The sequence below is a fragment of the Pagrus major genome, chromosome 18 (genome assembly GCF_040436345.1).
Source record: "Pagrus major chromosome 18, Pma_NU_1.0".
NCBI lineage: Eukaryota > Metazoa > Chordata > Actinopteri > Spariformes > Sparidae > Pagrus > Pagrus major.
In genome coordinates this window covers 35,240,323-35,257,074 of record NC_133232.1, presented here as the reverse complement: position 1 = coordinate 35,257,074, position 16,752 = coordinate 35,240,323, and the positions used below count along the sequence as shown (strand labels likewise).

The following is a 16,752-nucleotide window of genomic DNA, read 5'->3' as shown; positions in this document are numbered from 1 at the left end:
GCAGATACTTCTCCATGGCTGATGACAGATTCAGCCATTTAGTTCCTGTGTCTTCTATACAAGAGTATTTAATTCCAAGTATCACTTCACATTGATATCAGAACCAGAATCACAGTAGCTGCCAAGTTTGACATTGAGATGTAGAGATAATTTGTCTTGATGTTACAGCAAATGCTGTATATATTTATATATAATTATATTCAGTGTCATTTTACACAAGTGCACTGAACACTCTGTTTCTTCCTTTTGATCAAGTCTGAAATAAACAAGAAAAAACAACATTTAATCTGAAAGAAAACACACAATTCTTTGCAGATAGTCTTTATAAAGTCAGATGTATTCGTGGATACAAGTATAGAAGCTTTTACATGGCATAAGACTGCCATCTAGTGGATAATGAGGTCATTTACTACAAAGTGAAGCAAGGGAAACATTTGAAGTGTTGATATATTATACGAAAAGCAGCATTAACGCTGGATCATCTCCTTATATCTGTATTTCTATAAAACTTGATGCCTCTTCACTTGGCGATGCCTCGTCCTGCTCAGTTGTCTCCTTGATCCACACACTTTACAGATGCTATAATATGTATCAGATATTCTGTCAATGCAACTTGTAAACTGTGATTTTGTTGTTTTTTTCTGTACATGTGACATCTATTATATGTCTGTCCGTCCTGGGAGAGGGATCTCTCCTCTGTGGCTCTTCCATGTTTTTTTCTCCCCTTAAAAGATTTTTTTCCTCAACATTGAAAGTTTTTCCTCACTTGAATCGAGGGTCTAAGGACAGAGGCTGTCGTTCACTGTACAGATTGTAAAGCCCATTGAGGCGATGTGATTGTGATTTTGGGCTATATGAATACAAGTGATTTGATTGAACATTTCAGGAAAATACACGGCAGAGCTGTAAGCAAAATATCATCAAATGACACAGAATTTCAGTCCGTCATCTTATGAAGTAGCCGCTTCAGGTGGAGCCTGTGGCCACAGACTGATCGCAGTACGGATGCTAAAAAAAAAGAAAAGAAGAGAATTTATGAGGACAACTGAAGTCACACAGATACCACGAGGCATGATGAAGAATACAAAAAATAGAACTGCAACAATAAGACAATTCATCGATTTGTCGACGGAAACAGAAAATAATCAGAAACTGTTTTGCTGGGTCACCTTTAAGTCTTCTACAATTGATAAATGTATAACTTCTGGTTTTGGACTGTTAATAATTTCGCACTTTTGTATCTTAAAAAGTAGTTTATAACCTGAAGTTTATGCACATGAGTGTAAGGAAGGCTAAGATGTAGTAAGCAATGATAGAAGATCTAATATGCCACAGCTCGAAGACTTTCCCCTCCTCTCTGAACCCTTGCAGAATATTTGCAGATCACAAACCAGCTGTGAAGGTGCATACCGCCACCTACTGTACGGGAGTGTGTATATGCCACGCTTGTTAAGTCCATGAAAGCAATTTGTCTTTGTATTTTCATCCATATTTACTGGATGAAATTTCACAGATACTGATAAAAAGCAATTAATACAAGATTCCCAATATCCGTCAGATAATTTGCCAGGACGATATTGATCCTGGATCTCTAAAAATTCTTGATATTATTCTGAGAGTTGAATCGAGTTCTTTCTCCGTCTGGAATCCCACAATTAATGTCCTTTTGATATCAGCTCTCCGCGGATTAGTGGGAATACTTAAAAAAAAGGAGCACATGTATTTTTGCAAAGACAAACCACAAACCACTGCTGGTTCGATATACTCACTACTCAAGAATGCTCTTATCATCGAGTGAGAAATGTGTTGGTGCTTTTGTGTTTTATCAAAAAGGTTGTTTTGACATGCTTGAACAGAGAATTGTGTGATAGATTGGTAAGAAAGTTAAAGATTAATAACCAGGAGCCACAGGTATATCAGCTCTTACCTTGTCCCATTTTTCAAAGAGTCGAAGGCCTGATTGATCTGATCCAGCGGGAGGTTGTGGGTGATGAACTCGTCCAGCTTCAGGGTTTTGTTAATGTAGGCGTCCACCAGCTTCGGCACATCCTCCACACTCTTCCAACCTTTAGAAGAACCACAACACAGTGGACGGACGTTAATGAGCCTGTAAGAAATGATGTTAGACATAACAACTCTTTGTTGTTCCATGCATCAGATGTTAGTTCTTGGACCCACTTTACTTCAGCCTGAGTCATCTCCTGCTTCATTTAGTGACTTCCTGTGTTCCATGTTTGATCATATAACAGCGCCAGACTTGTAACTTTCAATCATTTGTGAGCCTATTGTTAGTTACTCTACTGTTAGATGCAACATGCACGGCTGTATTGCGCTCTGGTCTAGTTAGCTTGATGCTACTATGAGCTACCTCCCTGTTCTCAGTGAAATTATCCTTGTATACCTGTTGAACAATAAGAAACTAAGCCTTTACTCCAGCTGGAACCATCAACTAATTTGTGTACTGACCACAATTTAGACGACCAATTATTTTTTTTATGCCATTAATAAAACATTCATTGGCTTTCTCTTGCTTCTGTATTCAAAACTCTCTGTGATAGGTGTTCAAACGATCAATATTCTAATCAATAATAACCCCACATCATTGCTTAAAGCCACATGTTTACCATAGATGTTGTTTTAGTTCAGATTTTCTCAAAGTCTAAAATCAAATGAGGCTCAGAAATGTCACAGGTGACTTAACACGCTCTTCTTTATATTCACGGGTGGATCTATACTTGAACAATGATAAACTGGATTTTAAGTTTAACTTCTTGTCAAATGTTCATGTGAATTTCCATAAATTGCTACAGAAGCATTTTGGCGGGTCATTTTTTAACTAACAGGCCTTGTAAAATTAAGTTCACCTCCAAAATAAGTCCCCTTCAAGGTGCGTCCCATCAGGATCTTTTCAACCGCGACGTTCATTGATTCTGTCTCCGTCCACCCGGCGATCACACAGACGCCCCAGGCATCTATTGTAGACTCGAGCGCTGCAGTCTAGAGCGACAAAAACACCGATTATCTCAATTGATACTTCTTACTGAATAAAAGCGCCATACTTTTGCACGCCTACCATGATAGTTGGACTTCCGACACACTCCAGAGCGTAGTCCACTCCTCCCTTTGACAGCTCCACCACGACCTCCTGGATGGACTTTGGGCTGTGATCGTTGGGGTTGACACACTGAGTGGCTCCAAGCAACAAGGCTTTCTCAAACTTGGCAGGGTTGACATCAACCCCGATGATCGTTTTCGCCTGAGCAGCCTTACAGCCCATGACGGCAGCCAGTCCCACGGCTCCGAGCCCGAACACGGCACACACAGAATCTTTTTCAACCTGGATCCAAATACAGAAGTCAGTCGAACAAATACTGTTTTAAGATACGTCTGTAGAGATCACTTGTTTAGATCCATTTTCAGAGAATACATTTTGACTTCATTCTTCAAAATATATCCATTATACACTTATTATTATTATTATTATTATTATTATTATTATTATTAGTAGTAGTAGTAGTAGTAGTAGTAGTATTTATTCGCCTTGGCACATTTAATTCTTACCTAAGCTTGATCTTAATTAATCAGGTTTTCAAGCCTTATTGGCTTTTATTTAAGTATATCAAGGGTTTCTCAAGCCTGATTTAAAAAGTGCTGATTAAATAAAATGAATTGTACAAATTAAAAATCTAAATTAAACTTCACTATTACACTCACCTCACTTAAATGTTCTATTAGCTGGAGTATTATGATAGTATGTATAGTATGTGAGTATGTTGATCATTTTCTACATGTTGTATTTAAGAGGATGCTCAACACATCTTTAGCTTTTCTACAGAGCTTTAGTCTTTTCCAGTCGGCAGTGTTGTGTAAAGTACCCTAATGTCATTCTCAAGTACAAGTGTAGATATCGTGTCAAAATATATTATATATTATATATAATAAGCGAAAGTCACCCACATAAATGTGTCTCAGAATCAGTGTTTTTTTTTATCTGATTGCTGATAAAATAAATTAATCTAAAAAAATGCACCACTCTGCAGATTTGCATGCTTCATCAGAGCCAAAGTAACTAGTAACTAAAGTTATGAAATAAATGTAGTGGAGTAAAAACTACAATATTTGCCTCAAAAATGTTGTGGAGTGGAAGTATAAAGTAGCAGAAAATGGAAATACTCAAGTACAAGTACCCTTAAAGTTGTATTTAATTACAATTATTGAGTAAATGTACTTAGTTACATTTATCACTGCAAGGAGGATATATTTTCACCTGTGTCTGTTTGTTTGTTGGTTGGTTTGTCAGCAGGATTACACAAAAACTACTGACTGGATTTCCACAAAACCTGGATGGAGGATGTGTCTCCAGAATAGACCCCATTAACTTTGGGTGGGGAATCTGTATCAAGGACATTTGCATTTCATTTCTTAGGGAATAATGCAAAGATCTTGATGTAAAAAAAAATGAGAAGGGTGAATTATGTGACTCCTCAAGTGTCTCAAGTACGATTATGTGGCGCTCGTGTTAAACACTGCCATCTAGTGGGGGAAATAAATAACTTCAGCTCTGCCACAACCACTGTTAACATCACCAGGCAGCATCTTAGGAAAATGTCAAACACAAGTTACAACTCAGACGTCATCCTTCAAATAGTTAATCAGTTTTACTATGATAAGATCAAATGCTCATGTTTGTAGATAAATCTGTAAGGACGGGTTCTTCACACAACAGCCACGAGCTCACATCAGAGTTGATTTATGACTGAGAGTGTCCGATAGATCTTCATCCTCTTACCTTGCCTGTTTTAACAGCGGCACCATAACCAGTGGAGACACCACAGCCGAGGAGAAACACTTTGTCCAGCGGCGCATTGGGATTTATCTTTGCGAGTGAGGTGTCGGGAACCACGGTGTACTGGGAGAAAGAACTGACGCCCAGGAACTGGTACACTTGCTGGCCCTTGCACGATATCCTGCTTGTGCCATCAGCCAACACACCCACTTGTGTATTTGCCCTGAAAACCACACGGAATTAAACAAACAGTAGTTAAAGACACTGAAATCATAGTCGAAAATAAACAAAGCATGTTTACTCAAATATTGAATTTTTGTATATTTTTTAACTTGTACTAGAGCTGAATATTTAAATGTTATGCTGTTCTGTACTTCTACTTCATTACTTTTCTAAAGGCAGTTATTGTACCTCTTACTCCTCTACATTTGTCTGACAGCTGTAGGTACTTTTCAGATGAATATTTACCTAAAAAAAACAAAACATAATAAGCCTGAACACGAAAATGAGCGTAATCTGTCTCCTTTAAATGAGTTGCTCCAAATTTTTTTGGTTTGTGGCCTTTCATAAAAAAGCGTCTGGTTTCAGATGTCTAAAAAGTTGTTGGCGGTTCCACCAGAGTCATTTCCCCTCCTTCACTTCTCATATGGTTTTAATCACCTCGTTGCGTAAAGAGGTAAAACTCTCCAAAAGAAACTAAGATTTGAGGCAAAGAAACGTCTGTAAATGTGTGTAGCATGAACGTTCTTCTTTCCTACCCCATTAATCATCTCATGACTTCTCTCATATCCTATACTGTGTCTGGTGAATATCAAATCATTGAGGACACAAACACGACATAATTATAGTCTGTCATGTTATAGATGAACTGCCGGAGTGGAACAAAACACTGCAGGTCAGGTCTTAATGTCCTACATAATAATGTTTCAGTCACAGAAATCTTTTTTCTTTTACTTGTGATACTTTCAGTACATGTAGCTGCCAGTACTTCTGCACTTCACTTGAGTGGGATCTTGACCTTTTCCACAGGTAAGGAATTCAAATATTGCAATCAAAAGGTATGCAGGTGTGTCTGTCTGTGTAAATACATGGTTATCAAATTACCAGTTCTTCCTGCACTGATTCGTCTTAGGACTCCGGCATCGTTCACATTCCTCACACTGGGGCAGAAAAAGAGGAATGACTTTATCACCTGAGGAAGCAACAAACAAAACAGACAAACTATTTCAGTCAGAGACGGAAAAAAAAAAAAAAAAAAAAAAGAGGAATAAAAAAAACCCATGTCAGCTCGTTTGTCGTGGACAGTAGTGTTTACCCGGTGAGAATTTGGTGACGTCTGGACCGACGCTCTCCACTATCCCTGCTCCTTCATGGCCAAGAATCAGTGGGAACGGTCTAAACTTCATCCTCTGCTCCGTCTCATACAGGTATTCATTGTCTGTGTGGCAGACACCTGCGGTAACAATCTGCACAAATATGTAGGGAGCTGATTCAAGTCTGAGGAAGTGGCTCATGATTATTCGTCATTTCATGAACAAACAACAGGGACAGAGGAAACATTAAAAATAGTTTTGGAGAAGAAATGTTATACTTACGATGCGACATGAGGTAATAATACAATACAGAAATATAGATTTTTTCCATAAGTGAATAAACAAGCTGTTCTCAGAGAAGAAAAAAAATCAGCTGATGAAGATGTTTCTCTTCTTTAACACCTGTAATGCTGAAAAAATGACAACTTGAAGACATGTTCACTTTATGTAATGAGAGTCTGAGTCAGCGTTGGTTAATCTGCCACTGAGTAAAATGCAATTTTTTTCTTCCTATTATCTCAATTCATCCTGATCACATCATCAACTCCAGATGATTACGGCTTAAAAACATATCACCTGTTGACCCTGTAAAGTTTCCAATGTAGCTTCACAAGTGCCCAACCAGAGTAGGAAATAGCTAATAAACTTTTTTAATATATAAACATATATAATTGTGGCAGTATAGACAGACGGATTTTGGATGAGCAGCTGACCTTGATGCGGACTTCATGAGCCTTTGGCGGGGCCACCTCCACATCCTCGATGGTCAGAGGCTTCCCAGGCTCCCACGCGATAGCTGCTTTGCATGTTATCACCTGAGACAGGAGCAGAAAACACTGAACCTGCGCACACAGCTCGACTGGGAGTAACGTGGTGTTTTTTTTTTCTTTTTCTTTTGTTTTTTTAAAAACCCGTCTCTAATTAGAGGACGCGTCATGGAGGAAAGTTGAGCAGGGTGCGGCCGCTGTCTGTTTATACAGCCAGTAATCCCAATTTACGCGCGTGAGAGGCGCATAAATGGATCCAGACTGGATGTTGAAAAGTGAAAATAGACTCAAAACTACACAAACAAACACACTGAAGCTATTCATAAAGCAAACAAAACACGTTTTTTTTGTTGTTTTTTTTGTTTTGTGTCTTACCTGTCCGGCTGTTGTCATCGCTGCCTGGTGTGTCTGACTTTAAACCACCTGCGTTTAAAACAAAGTATTTATATTATATTTTCTGTATATTTACAGACGCGTGAATGAAGAAGTTGCACACAGATATCTGACAAGTCAAAGTACCCGAGCCTGTTATCTTCTGGTCCGGATGAGTCACCAGCTCCACAGCTTGTGCTTTTAAACATGATGCGTGCGCGATAGAGACTCCGGGTTTACGACACTTGCCGACACCGGAGAGCAGCTTTACGGCAGCCCGTCCCCACACGTGTTGTCATCGCATGGACGTCCGCTGGAGTAAATAGCTGCAGCTCGCGGGTCAGAAGTTGTGAGTAATCTGCTTTAACTGTGTGTAGAAAGTGTTGAAGACGTGTCAGCGTTTACATCCCGAAGAGAAGACACGACGTGTTTATTTATGGACGTAAATGAGGCGGAATTTGGGGAGTTTTAATGGTTTTAAGCGAGCTAGCATGTTAGCTTAGCTTGTGCAGTGCTGCCACGGGGTCAGCTCACAGTCTTCGTCTTGTCCTGACTGATTCTCCTCTCCCCTGTTTGTTTTACAGACGACTTGAAGAGAAAATGTCTTTCAGAGGAGGAGGAGGACGAGGCGGAGGATTTAACCGAGGTGGCGGCGGAGGATTTAACCGAGGTGGTGGAGGCAGAGGCGGTGGATTTGGAGGAGGCAGAGGCGGTGGAGGGTTTGGAGGAGGCAGAGGTGGTGGGTTCGGACGGGGTGGAGGCAGAGGTGGATTCAGACAAGACTACGGTCCTCCAGAATATGTTGTCGGTAAGAACCGAGTCACGAACCTGTGATGTTGGGAAAATATGTTGCAGAAGCTGAGGCTGGTGACTGAGCTGTGTGATTAAAGGTGCAGTGTGTAGTTTAGGAAAGAAGAGTTTGATCAGAAGAGAGAGATCTTCATTGACTGAAACACAAACTGACTCTAAAGGACAACACAACTGCACTGATGTGTGGCGGACCCTGCCACCTTTCTAGCTTCAAACAGTGTTCTGGGGACCTCATTTTCTTCTGAGAACAGCGATGGAAAATAAATATTTCAGAGTTTGTATTGATATTGTAAATATTAAAATTGTAAGACTGAATTTCTTTGTGACAAAACTTTACTAAGTTGCTTTTATTTTGACGGGGCAGAGGGAGTTAACTAGATGCAGTCAGTGGGTGGAGCAGCTTGCAAAGGTCAAAAACAGCCGGGTCCACTTCCAGTAACCACACTTGCCACTAAACACTTAATTGTGTGGTCAGGAAAATGACCATAATTACCAGTACCCGGCCTGTAAATACCGCCCACACCAACACCTTTTAATATCGACTATGATGTCAGACTTTGGGCTCAATAATGTGGAAGTGCCTGAAAAGCAAAAAAAGGCAAAGTGTTAGTCGCAGTAATCAAGTACTGTGTTGTCAATAATACACATAACTTTTCATGCTCCGCAACAAACTGCAACCGTGGGTTTTTTTTAACAAGTTACAAGTTATGAAAATATCTTGTGGCCATCATTCACACCATGTGATGTGAATGTGACATTTAAAAAACCCAGATGTGAAATGGGGAACTGGAAACTTGTGAAATTACATAATTTGAGTGATCATCATGCAATCATAAGACTAACCATGTACACATGGTCCTCATTAGTGACTTGTGTTTATACCTTCAGGGTTTCAGAATTTCCTTTTTTGCCAACTTCCTTCATTTTGTTTGTTTTGTTTTATTTGTTGATGATTCTTTTTCCCTTGGTTTGTTTTTGCTGTTTAAATGTCCAAAAATGTCCAATGTCCTTGAGCAAAGTCTGCCAAAACAGCTTTTTCACACAACTAACTGTGGTTCATTGTGTTTCCACTGTACAGCACTGGGAGAGTTCGTGCATCCGTGTGAAGATGACATTGTGTGCAAGTGTACAACAGAAGAAAACAAAGTTCCCTACTTCAACGCCCCAGTGTACTTGGAAAACAAGGAGCAGATCGGGAAGGTGGATGAGATATTCGGCCAGCTCCGTGACTTTGTATCCTTTCTGTTGTAGTTCAGTCTCTGGACCTCTGACACATCTTGTGGTTTAACAAAAATAAAGGTCAATTTATCAAGATTAAGTGTAATTGTTGCTGCTCAAAATCCCGTTGATTCCTTAATCCACCCGTGCAGTATTTTTCAGTCAAACTGTCTGATAACATGAAGGCATCGTCATTTAAGAAAATGCAGAAGGTAAAACAGACATTAACATTTTAGAAATGGTTAATTTTAATCCTTGCAAACATTTCAGTTCCTCTGTGTGTTACACTGTATGTAATTTGCGATGCCTCTTTAGTTTTATATAGATCCGATGAAGCTCCTCCCGCTGCAGAGATTCCTCCCCAGGCCGCCAGGAGAGAAAGGTCCGCCAAGAGGAGGCCGAGGCGGGGGTAGAGGCGGCGGTCGCGGAGGTGAGGCATCTAACTTTGTCTCATTTTAATAAATCCCGTCTCCTATTGTTTATCAATGTGTAGCTCGTCACACCGGGGCAGGCTTATTCTAGAGTAAGCTGTCAAACTAAAAAAGCTCAGTGTTTCCGACGTTAAGTTAATACTGTTTTGCTTCTATTTGTTTTTCCCAGGCGGTTTTCGAGGTGGCAGAGGTGGAGGTGGTCGCGGCGGAGGATTTGGCGGCCGCGGTGGAGGGTTCGGAGGTGGACGCGGTGGAGGCTTCAGAGGAGGAAGAGGAGGCGGTGGCGGACGTGGATTCAGAGGTTGGTCCTTTTTCAGTCTTCTACAAATTGTTCTTCGTCTTTCCACGTTTAAAGGTACTAATTTTTTGTTGTTTGCCTGTAGGTGGGAGATGATCCGACTGTGGTGCTCTGGTGTGACCGTCCCATTCCAGTCTTCTGCCACACAAGTAACAAAGGCTGCGTTTTATATCAGTGTTCGGCCTGATGGACTCAGAATATGGACATTGCCTCACTTTGTAGAACTTGAGTGGATTTTCTCTTTTTGTTTTATTTTTGTACTAGTTTTGAATGACTGATGGATCTCCATGATTTGTATTTAAAAAGGTTCATATGTATGCTTGTTTGTAACATAACGAGGACCTTTTCTGCCTGTCTGGGAGGATATTTGGGTCCCTTTGTGAACAGTGAACAGGCATTGTCATTATCCTGCGCTGACTGTGTTAAAATGTTAGGCCATGACAGATGTTTATACTTTTGAATAAGATTTCAAAAGATGCATTCACAAACCTCAATGTGTTAATTTCCTGAGATATGGGAACATGTGTGGTAAATCAGGCTTTTATGCTATTAGTTGAAAACATTTTAATACCCATAGTTTGTAAAATCTTAAACAGGATATTGTCACATTTTTGTTGAAGACCTTGATTAAAGGGTGCTTTGTAACTGTGTCATTGATTTAATCTCTCAGGTATCCGTAATACGACGCCATCCTAAGGTGTGTTATTTCCCCCGAGGGCATTACTTGGAATAGGAAAAACACACTATAAAGAAAGTGATGTTTCAGCAGATGTCAAAACATATGAAGATTTTATGGTGCCCGTCCCCTCCACAACGTGCTCTGCTTGTTTTATTTCACTGAGGGATGCACTCTTTACTGTGCAGAACGATGCCTGCAGCAACATGGTTTCACCTTTAGATCTGAGTTTCACCAAAACACAAACATAACATGATCCAACGTGCAAAGGTGTGATGGGAAACTTGCCTACCGTGCGAGTAGTACTGGACCTTTCAGTGAAGTACGAGACATCTTGTGTCCAGTAGTTAAAATTTTTAGATGGATGAAGTATTTTTCATATTTATAGATTCTGCAACATTTAATGAGGGCGAAGACGATAAACACTACTCAAAATGAGTTATTTGATTGTTTATTCTGTGATGTCAGAATTTTTATTTTGTGTTTTGAAGAATTAGCTCACATTCAGTATAAATACAAACAATTAAATAGGTGTTGTTTTGGTTCCACTTATCCACCTTAAGACCAACTCAGTCTGTGTCAGGGGACAGTGTCGGTCAGCTGTCATTTATTTTGTCACATCTATTTTTAAGGCTAAGAAGGCTTTCACTTTCACATGTTAGTATTTATATCCACTACATAAAAAAATAATGAAGTTACTGTGAGATTTTTAAAAAACATTTATAACTCCGGTGTTCTTCTGATTCTGGGCTTTAATGTGATACAAACATGAAATAGACTCAAAAATAATACAAAATAAATTAAAAATTAAGCTCTTTTCCACCGTCGTGCCTACGTCACGCGTCCGCTTGCCCGTTCTCGTTTCTGATTGGTCCGGATGGTTAACTCCTTCCGGTTAGGCTCCGCCCCCTCCCCTCTGCTGAGGAAACCAACATGGAGACAGCTGGAAAAGTGAGTACACTTCCCATCAAAAAGCGCCAGAACTGTCAGAAGTGCGTTGTTTTAAATGCATTATTCTCCATTTATGTGTCGTAACGGTGACAGACATTTCAGCTGTAGCACAAAAATAACAAGGTTTCTCCAAACTGACGTGCAACACACACATGCGTTGAATAAACAAGTACAAAGAAACACTGTTCCGCTACTTAACCGGGTCAGTCAGCCGCCTGTGGTTTGAGCAAGTAGCTGTAATATGTGTCCCGAGAGACATATTTAATGCTGGTAAGTTAAGACTGATTAAAAACAGTCACCACTAGTTTAAGTGGAGGAGAAGTCGTAGTCACGTCTCGGCTACACCTGAAACAACTGAAAAAAGCTGCACAGGGTTAAATGTGTTAAAGCAGAACAGCTCTCAGGGCTTTGCATAAGCTCGGACAGTTCAAAGGGCAGCTGCCCCATGCAACCAGCTGGAGCTGCAAACACACTGCAAACAATCAGTCAACGCATGGCTGCACCTCCTCGACTCAGTGATGTACTTTGCCCTCAGGTGATCAAGTGCAAGGCAGCTGTAGCCTGGGAACCTGGGAAGCCTCTTTCCATGGAGGAGGTGGAGGTGGCACCACCCAAGGCCCATGAAGTTCGCATCAAGGTAATCCAAACCACTGCATCCCACTTTTTAGTAGTACCGTCGAGCTGTAGAGATGCTCTGGTCTGCAAATCTTGTTATCCAGATGTAAGAAAACATGTTTGTTTGGTACAGACTCCAACAAATGTCACATCATCAGGATTTTAATGTTTGTGACCAATAAATGTCATTCCCAGTCATCATGAATCACATCGCAGTCTGTTGAATTAACTGCAATATGCATATATTTTTATCATACTGTGTAGCCCTTTAGCTTTAGTTTAGCTTAGTATTTCCTTTTAGCGACCTGTTTTATCAGCATGAGAAGCCTAGAGCCTACAATCTCCCCTGGAAGGATCGCACACAGCCCAAAGTTTAACAGACAGACTTACTTCTTGCATGTAGCAGCTGTGTCTGGCTGATACTGAAATGACTCTGTGCCTCTCAGCTCTTTGCCACAGGGGTGTGTCACACGGATGCCTACACTCTGAGCGGCAGCGACCCCGAGGGGCTTTTCCCCGTCATCCTGGGCCACGAGGGTGCTGGAACAGTGGAGAGCGTTGGGGAGGGTGTCACCAAATTCAAGCCAGGTACGAAGCAGCCAGACAAGATATTGGAATTTAAACATCTGTATGCTTTTGCGAATAAATATGACTTGCGTGATTTCTAATTATTTTAATAATTCCCCTTTTCTCCAAGGCGATACTGTCATCCCGTTGTATGTGCCGCAGTGTGGTGAATGCAAATTCTGCAAAAATCCCAAGACCAACCTCTGCCAGAAAATTAGGTAATATTGTGACTGATTTACTTAATTTTATTTATTTACTTCAATAGTTGAACTCACAGCCTCTTGAGCTACACCTCAAACAAATCACGGCTCAGTCATCATCAGTTTGAGCGTCCACCTGTCCCCCAATGAAGTACACAGCAATTACGTTTCATCATACTTTGATGAAAAGAAATCACCTTTTCTCTTTGGTTGCACCCTGCAGAATTACCCAGGGCCAGGGCCTGCTCCCCGACAAGACCTCACGCTTCACCTGCAAGGGAAAGCAAGTGTTTCACTTCATGGGGACCAGCACCTTCTCGGAGTACACCGTAGTGGCCGACATCTCTCTGGCCAAGGTGAACGAGAAGGCCCCAATGGATAAAGTGTGCCTTCTTGGATGTGGCATCTCTACAGGTTACGGTGCCGCTCTTAATACTGCCAAGGTGGGTATCACAGGCTGTAGGCCATGCTGTGCTATAGCCAGTCACCTCCAAGTAGCCCAGTTCAGTTCAGTTCTTTACAGTAGAACAGTTATTTTTGCGTTTCCTTTATCAAAACGTGAATGAGTCCACTGCAGACTACAGTTTGGTCAGTCAGAACAACCAGAGTCATCTTGTCGTCTGCACCCTGATAAAGATTTCCCAACTTCTTGCTGCCTTTTCTCAAACAAAACGTGTTTACTTGTCATTATAAACAACCACATACTGAGATAAAAATGTATACAGCAGTGTGCGCTGTGCGTAGGGAGTGTGTGGTTGAGTGGCTGAGAAAGCAACAATAAAAAGGCAGTGAATGCGAGCAGAACAGAGGACAGAGGAGGTCAGCAGTTTGTATATGTTGTCAGTCTTGCGGTAAAGTGCAGTGTTCTCATGAGGCAAGACCAAGACAAGCCTCCTCTGTTGTTTCCCCACCGATGGGAAAAGTGAAAGCGCTTACCCCCAAAGCCTGGCCTTCATTAGGAGTACTGTGTGCGGTAGAAACACAAAACAGATCTTGGACATGTGTATATTGATTGCAGGTGACATACTGGCTGTGATACCGAAAGTACTTTGGTGGAGCAAGGCTTATGAGACTGCATCAGAAAAAGGAAGCATTGTTCCCTGACTTTCTTTCAAAAGTGAGAAAACTGCTGTTAGATAATTGTGACACATTTTATTTTTTAAAGCTTGTTAGGCAGAACAAGTTTGTCGCCCAGAGGACAGAATGCAAAGAGATGAAATTTGTCTCATTGTTCGCAGGATTCACTCTGAAATGGGTCACCCTTATTACTCATGCAAGATGTAATGTGAAATGAGCTGTTGCCAAAGGGGTCTCTCTTCAAGTTGTTGTTGTTTTTTCATGTTTTTGTTGTGACATTATTTTGACCCAAAAATGTCAGTTTCTGACGTGTTAACAATTCACGAGAAAATTAAAAAAACATTTATTGGCATCTATTCAGAAAGCTTGACATGAATCCCATAATTACGGTGTGGGCTTCCAAGTTTTTGTCTCCTTTATCGTCCCTGGTGCTTGAATACATTAAAAAGAGAGAAATTGCAATATAACAATACAAGAAAATCCAACTCTGATATTTGTATAATTAAATGTGACGAGCCGACTTTTAAGTTCTTTCACAGATTTGCTGAATCTCACATTGCCGTTCTTCCTCGTGCACATTCAGGTCGAGCCTGGTTCTACATGTGCTGTTTTTGGCCTTGGAGCTGTTGGCTTGGCTGTTATTATGGGCTGCAAGGTTGCTGGGGCAACCAGGATAATTGGTGTAGACATCAACCCTGCCAAGTTTGACACAGCCAAGGAGTTTGGAGCCACTGAGTTTGTGAACCCCAAGGACCACAGCAAGCCCGTCCAGGAGGTTCTGGTGGAGATGACTGACGGGGGTGTGGACTATTCTTTCGAGTGCATCGGAAATGTGCAAATCATGGTGAGACTTTGTGATCGAAATCATCTTACAGAAATGGAAGTAAACAACATATAAAAGACTGTCAGAATGTGTTCATTCATCATCCAGGTTGATTGTTATATGTAGGTAGTAGAGCCGGTGCAGAGGCACGTAGTATTCAGTGAATTCAACGGGTGGCACAAGCTGCATGTAAAATAGCTTTCAGAAATGAGCATGTTATTATTTCAGAGAGCTGCTCTGGAGGCATGCCATAAAGGATGGGGTGAAAGTGTCATCATCGGTGTCGCCGGAGCTGGACAGGAGATCTCGACCAGACCATTCCAGCTGGTGACAGGCCGAGTGTGGAGGGGCACAGCCTTTGGAGGTGACTGTCTGTGTTAGAAAATGACTTGTCACGAAGAGCATTAGGTGGTCTGACCGCATTTCCAACTTTCTGCAAGTTTAAAACCTTTCAAATTACCAAACCAAAATTACCCCTAATTATGGGTCATTTAAGTTTATATTCTACTAAATTTTAATTTAAATGTAGCTCAAACTTTGCAATGTCTGAGTCCAAATTATCTATACAAAAAATTGCTTTCTAATGAAAATGCATGTATTTGTAGTGTTTTTTTATCAGCCTTGTGGTGATCATTGAACAGCTGTATAAGGACTAAGCTGTTTTAAATTTCAGCATGTGAAATACCTCAACATTTCTACCAGGTAACAGCTGAGCAGCTATTTATCTTTATTGGGTTGAGAATAAGTGTCTCACCACTGCAGAAGGCATTTTGCTGAAACAGCAGTGCCAATCAGACAGGCTAAATAAAAAATGCAAGTTGTTAAACTGGTTTTGATAATCATCTCCAGGTTGGAAGAGTGTGGAGAGCGTTCCCAAACTGGTGGAAGAATACATGAGTAAGAAGCTGAAGGTGGACGAGTTTGTGACCCACACGCTGCCCTTTGAGAAGATCAATGAGGGATTTGAGCTCATGCACGCCGGAAAGAGGTGAGAAAAACATCTTAATTATCCAGTCTGCATAACACGTTTGCTCCAGTTTCATTTGTTTCTAAAGCCCTTTTCATTTAATTATTTTCTGCTGCTCTATTGACTATAGTTCTCTTAATTATTGTGTTTTTTCTCATTGCAGTATCCGCACAGTGCTGACCTTCTGAAGTGCCTGAATCACGACCTCTTTCACATCCGGCCTTTAAACAATCTCCTTCCATAGTTGCAGCAGCACTTAATGTTTCTCTCTGCACTTGTTCATTTGTTTTGACATAAGTTTCAGTATTAGAACACAAGCAGTTTAACTGTTTGAAGCAAAAATCAAAAGTCATTAAAGTTTTTTGAAACGTCAGTCAACAATGAGTCTGTCAGTCCTGTTTATTCACTGTTCCAAGAACTCAAAGCACGATAACAGCATTTAATCATATTACATAACAGCTACATTATGCAACACCACGTTCATACTTAATGCACATATTGTGACAGACACTGAATATCACAAAACATAAACAAATGTGATAAATAGTGAGAATAAATACACATTTTACAAACAAATATGCCAGTTAAAATGACTTGTATACTTTTGGTATATATTGCACTTATATTTGACTTTTGATAAAGTCATCACAAACTGTGAGATAGCATACCACAGCCTGATTAGATCACAAGCTTCATCCTGTCTTAAAGATAATCATAATCACCCACCAACACCTCATCTGACTCAGCATGACTGTTGAATCTTACTGTATCTTTTTGCAGTATGGACAGTGCAGCGCAGTAATCCACAAGCTCTCATTAGCTGCCTGCATTCCTAACTATTCTCATTCATACAGATATAATATACACAATTCAAGTGTTTG

At 40.6% G+C, this 16,752-nt stretch overlaps 3 protein-coding genes across 4 annotated transcripts; 2 read left to right on the top strand and 1 right to left on the bottom strand.

Annotated features, from left to right (window-relative positions):
• Positions 1–305: 305 nt before the first annotated feature.
• Positions 306–7,290, bottom strand: LOC141013785 (alcohol dehydrogenase class-3-like). Its single transcript, XM_073487647.1, has 9 exons — positions 7,242–7,290; positions 6,813–6,914; positions 6,102–6,252; positions 5,891–5,978; positions 4,790–5,009; positions 3,074–3,337; positions 2,865–2,997; positions 1,928–2,066; positions 306–1,008 (listed from the first exon to the last, which is right to left on the bottom strand). Exons 1-9 carry the CDS (start codon positions 7,257–7,259, stop codon positions 951–953), a joined length of 1,173 nt encoding a protein of 390 aa, XP_073343748.1. The 5' UTR covers positions 7,260–7,290; the 3' UTR covers positions 306–950.
• Positions 7,291–7,498: 208 nt separating this feature from the next.
• Positions 7,499–10,640, top strand: gar1 (GAR1 homolog, ribonucleoprotein). The gene is made up of 7 exons (XM_073486960.1): positions 7,499–7,587; positions 7,823–8,046; positions 9,127–9,281; positions 9,419–9,478; positions 9,582–9,696; positions 9,867–9,998; positions 10,081–10,640. The coding sequence occupies exons 2-7, from the start codon at positions 7,839–7,841 to the stop codon at positions 10,089–10,091; spliced, it is 681 nt and encodes a 226-aa protein (XP_073343061.1). The 5' UTR covers positions 7,499–7,587; positions 7,823–7,838; the 3' UTR covers positions 10,092–10,640.
• A 934-nt stretch (positions 10,641–11,574) lies between these two features.
• Positions 11,575–16,244, top strand: LOC141013123 (alcohol dehydrogenase class-3). 2 transcript variants are annotated; one of them, XM_073486690.1, is made up of 9 exons: positions 11,575–11,622; positions 12,158–12,259; positions 12,684–12,825; positions 12,935–13,022; positions 13,228–13,447; positions 14,665–14,925; positions 15,133–15,268; positions 15,754–15,892; positions 16,035–16,244. In XM_073486690.1, exons 1-9 carry the CDS (start codon positions 11,605–11,607, stop codon positions 16,057–16,059), a joined length of 1,131 nt encoding a protein of 376 aa, XP_073342791.1. In that variant the 5' UTR covers positions 11,575–11,604; the 3' UTR covers positions 16,060–16,244. The 2 variants fall into 2 exon arrangements, with proteins under 2 accessions (XP_073342791.1, XP_073342792.1); XM_073486691.1 differs by lacking the exon at positions 11,575–11,622 and adding an exon at positions 11,872–11,892.
• The last annotated feature ends 508 nt before the right edge of the window (positions 16,245–16,752 follow it).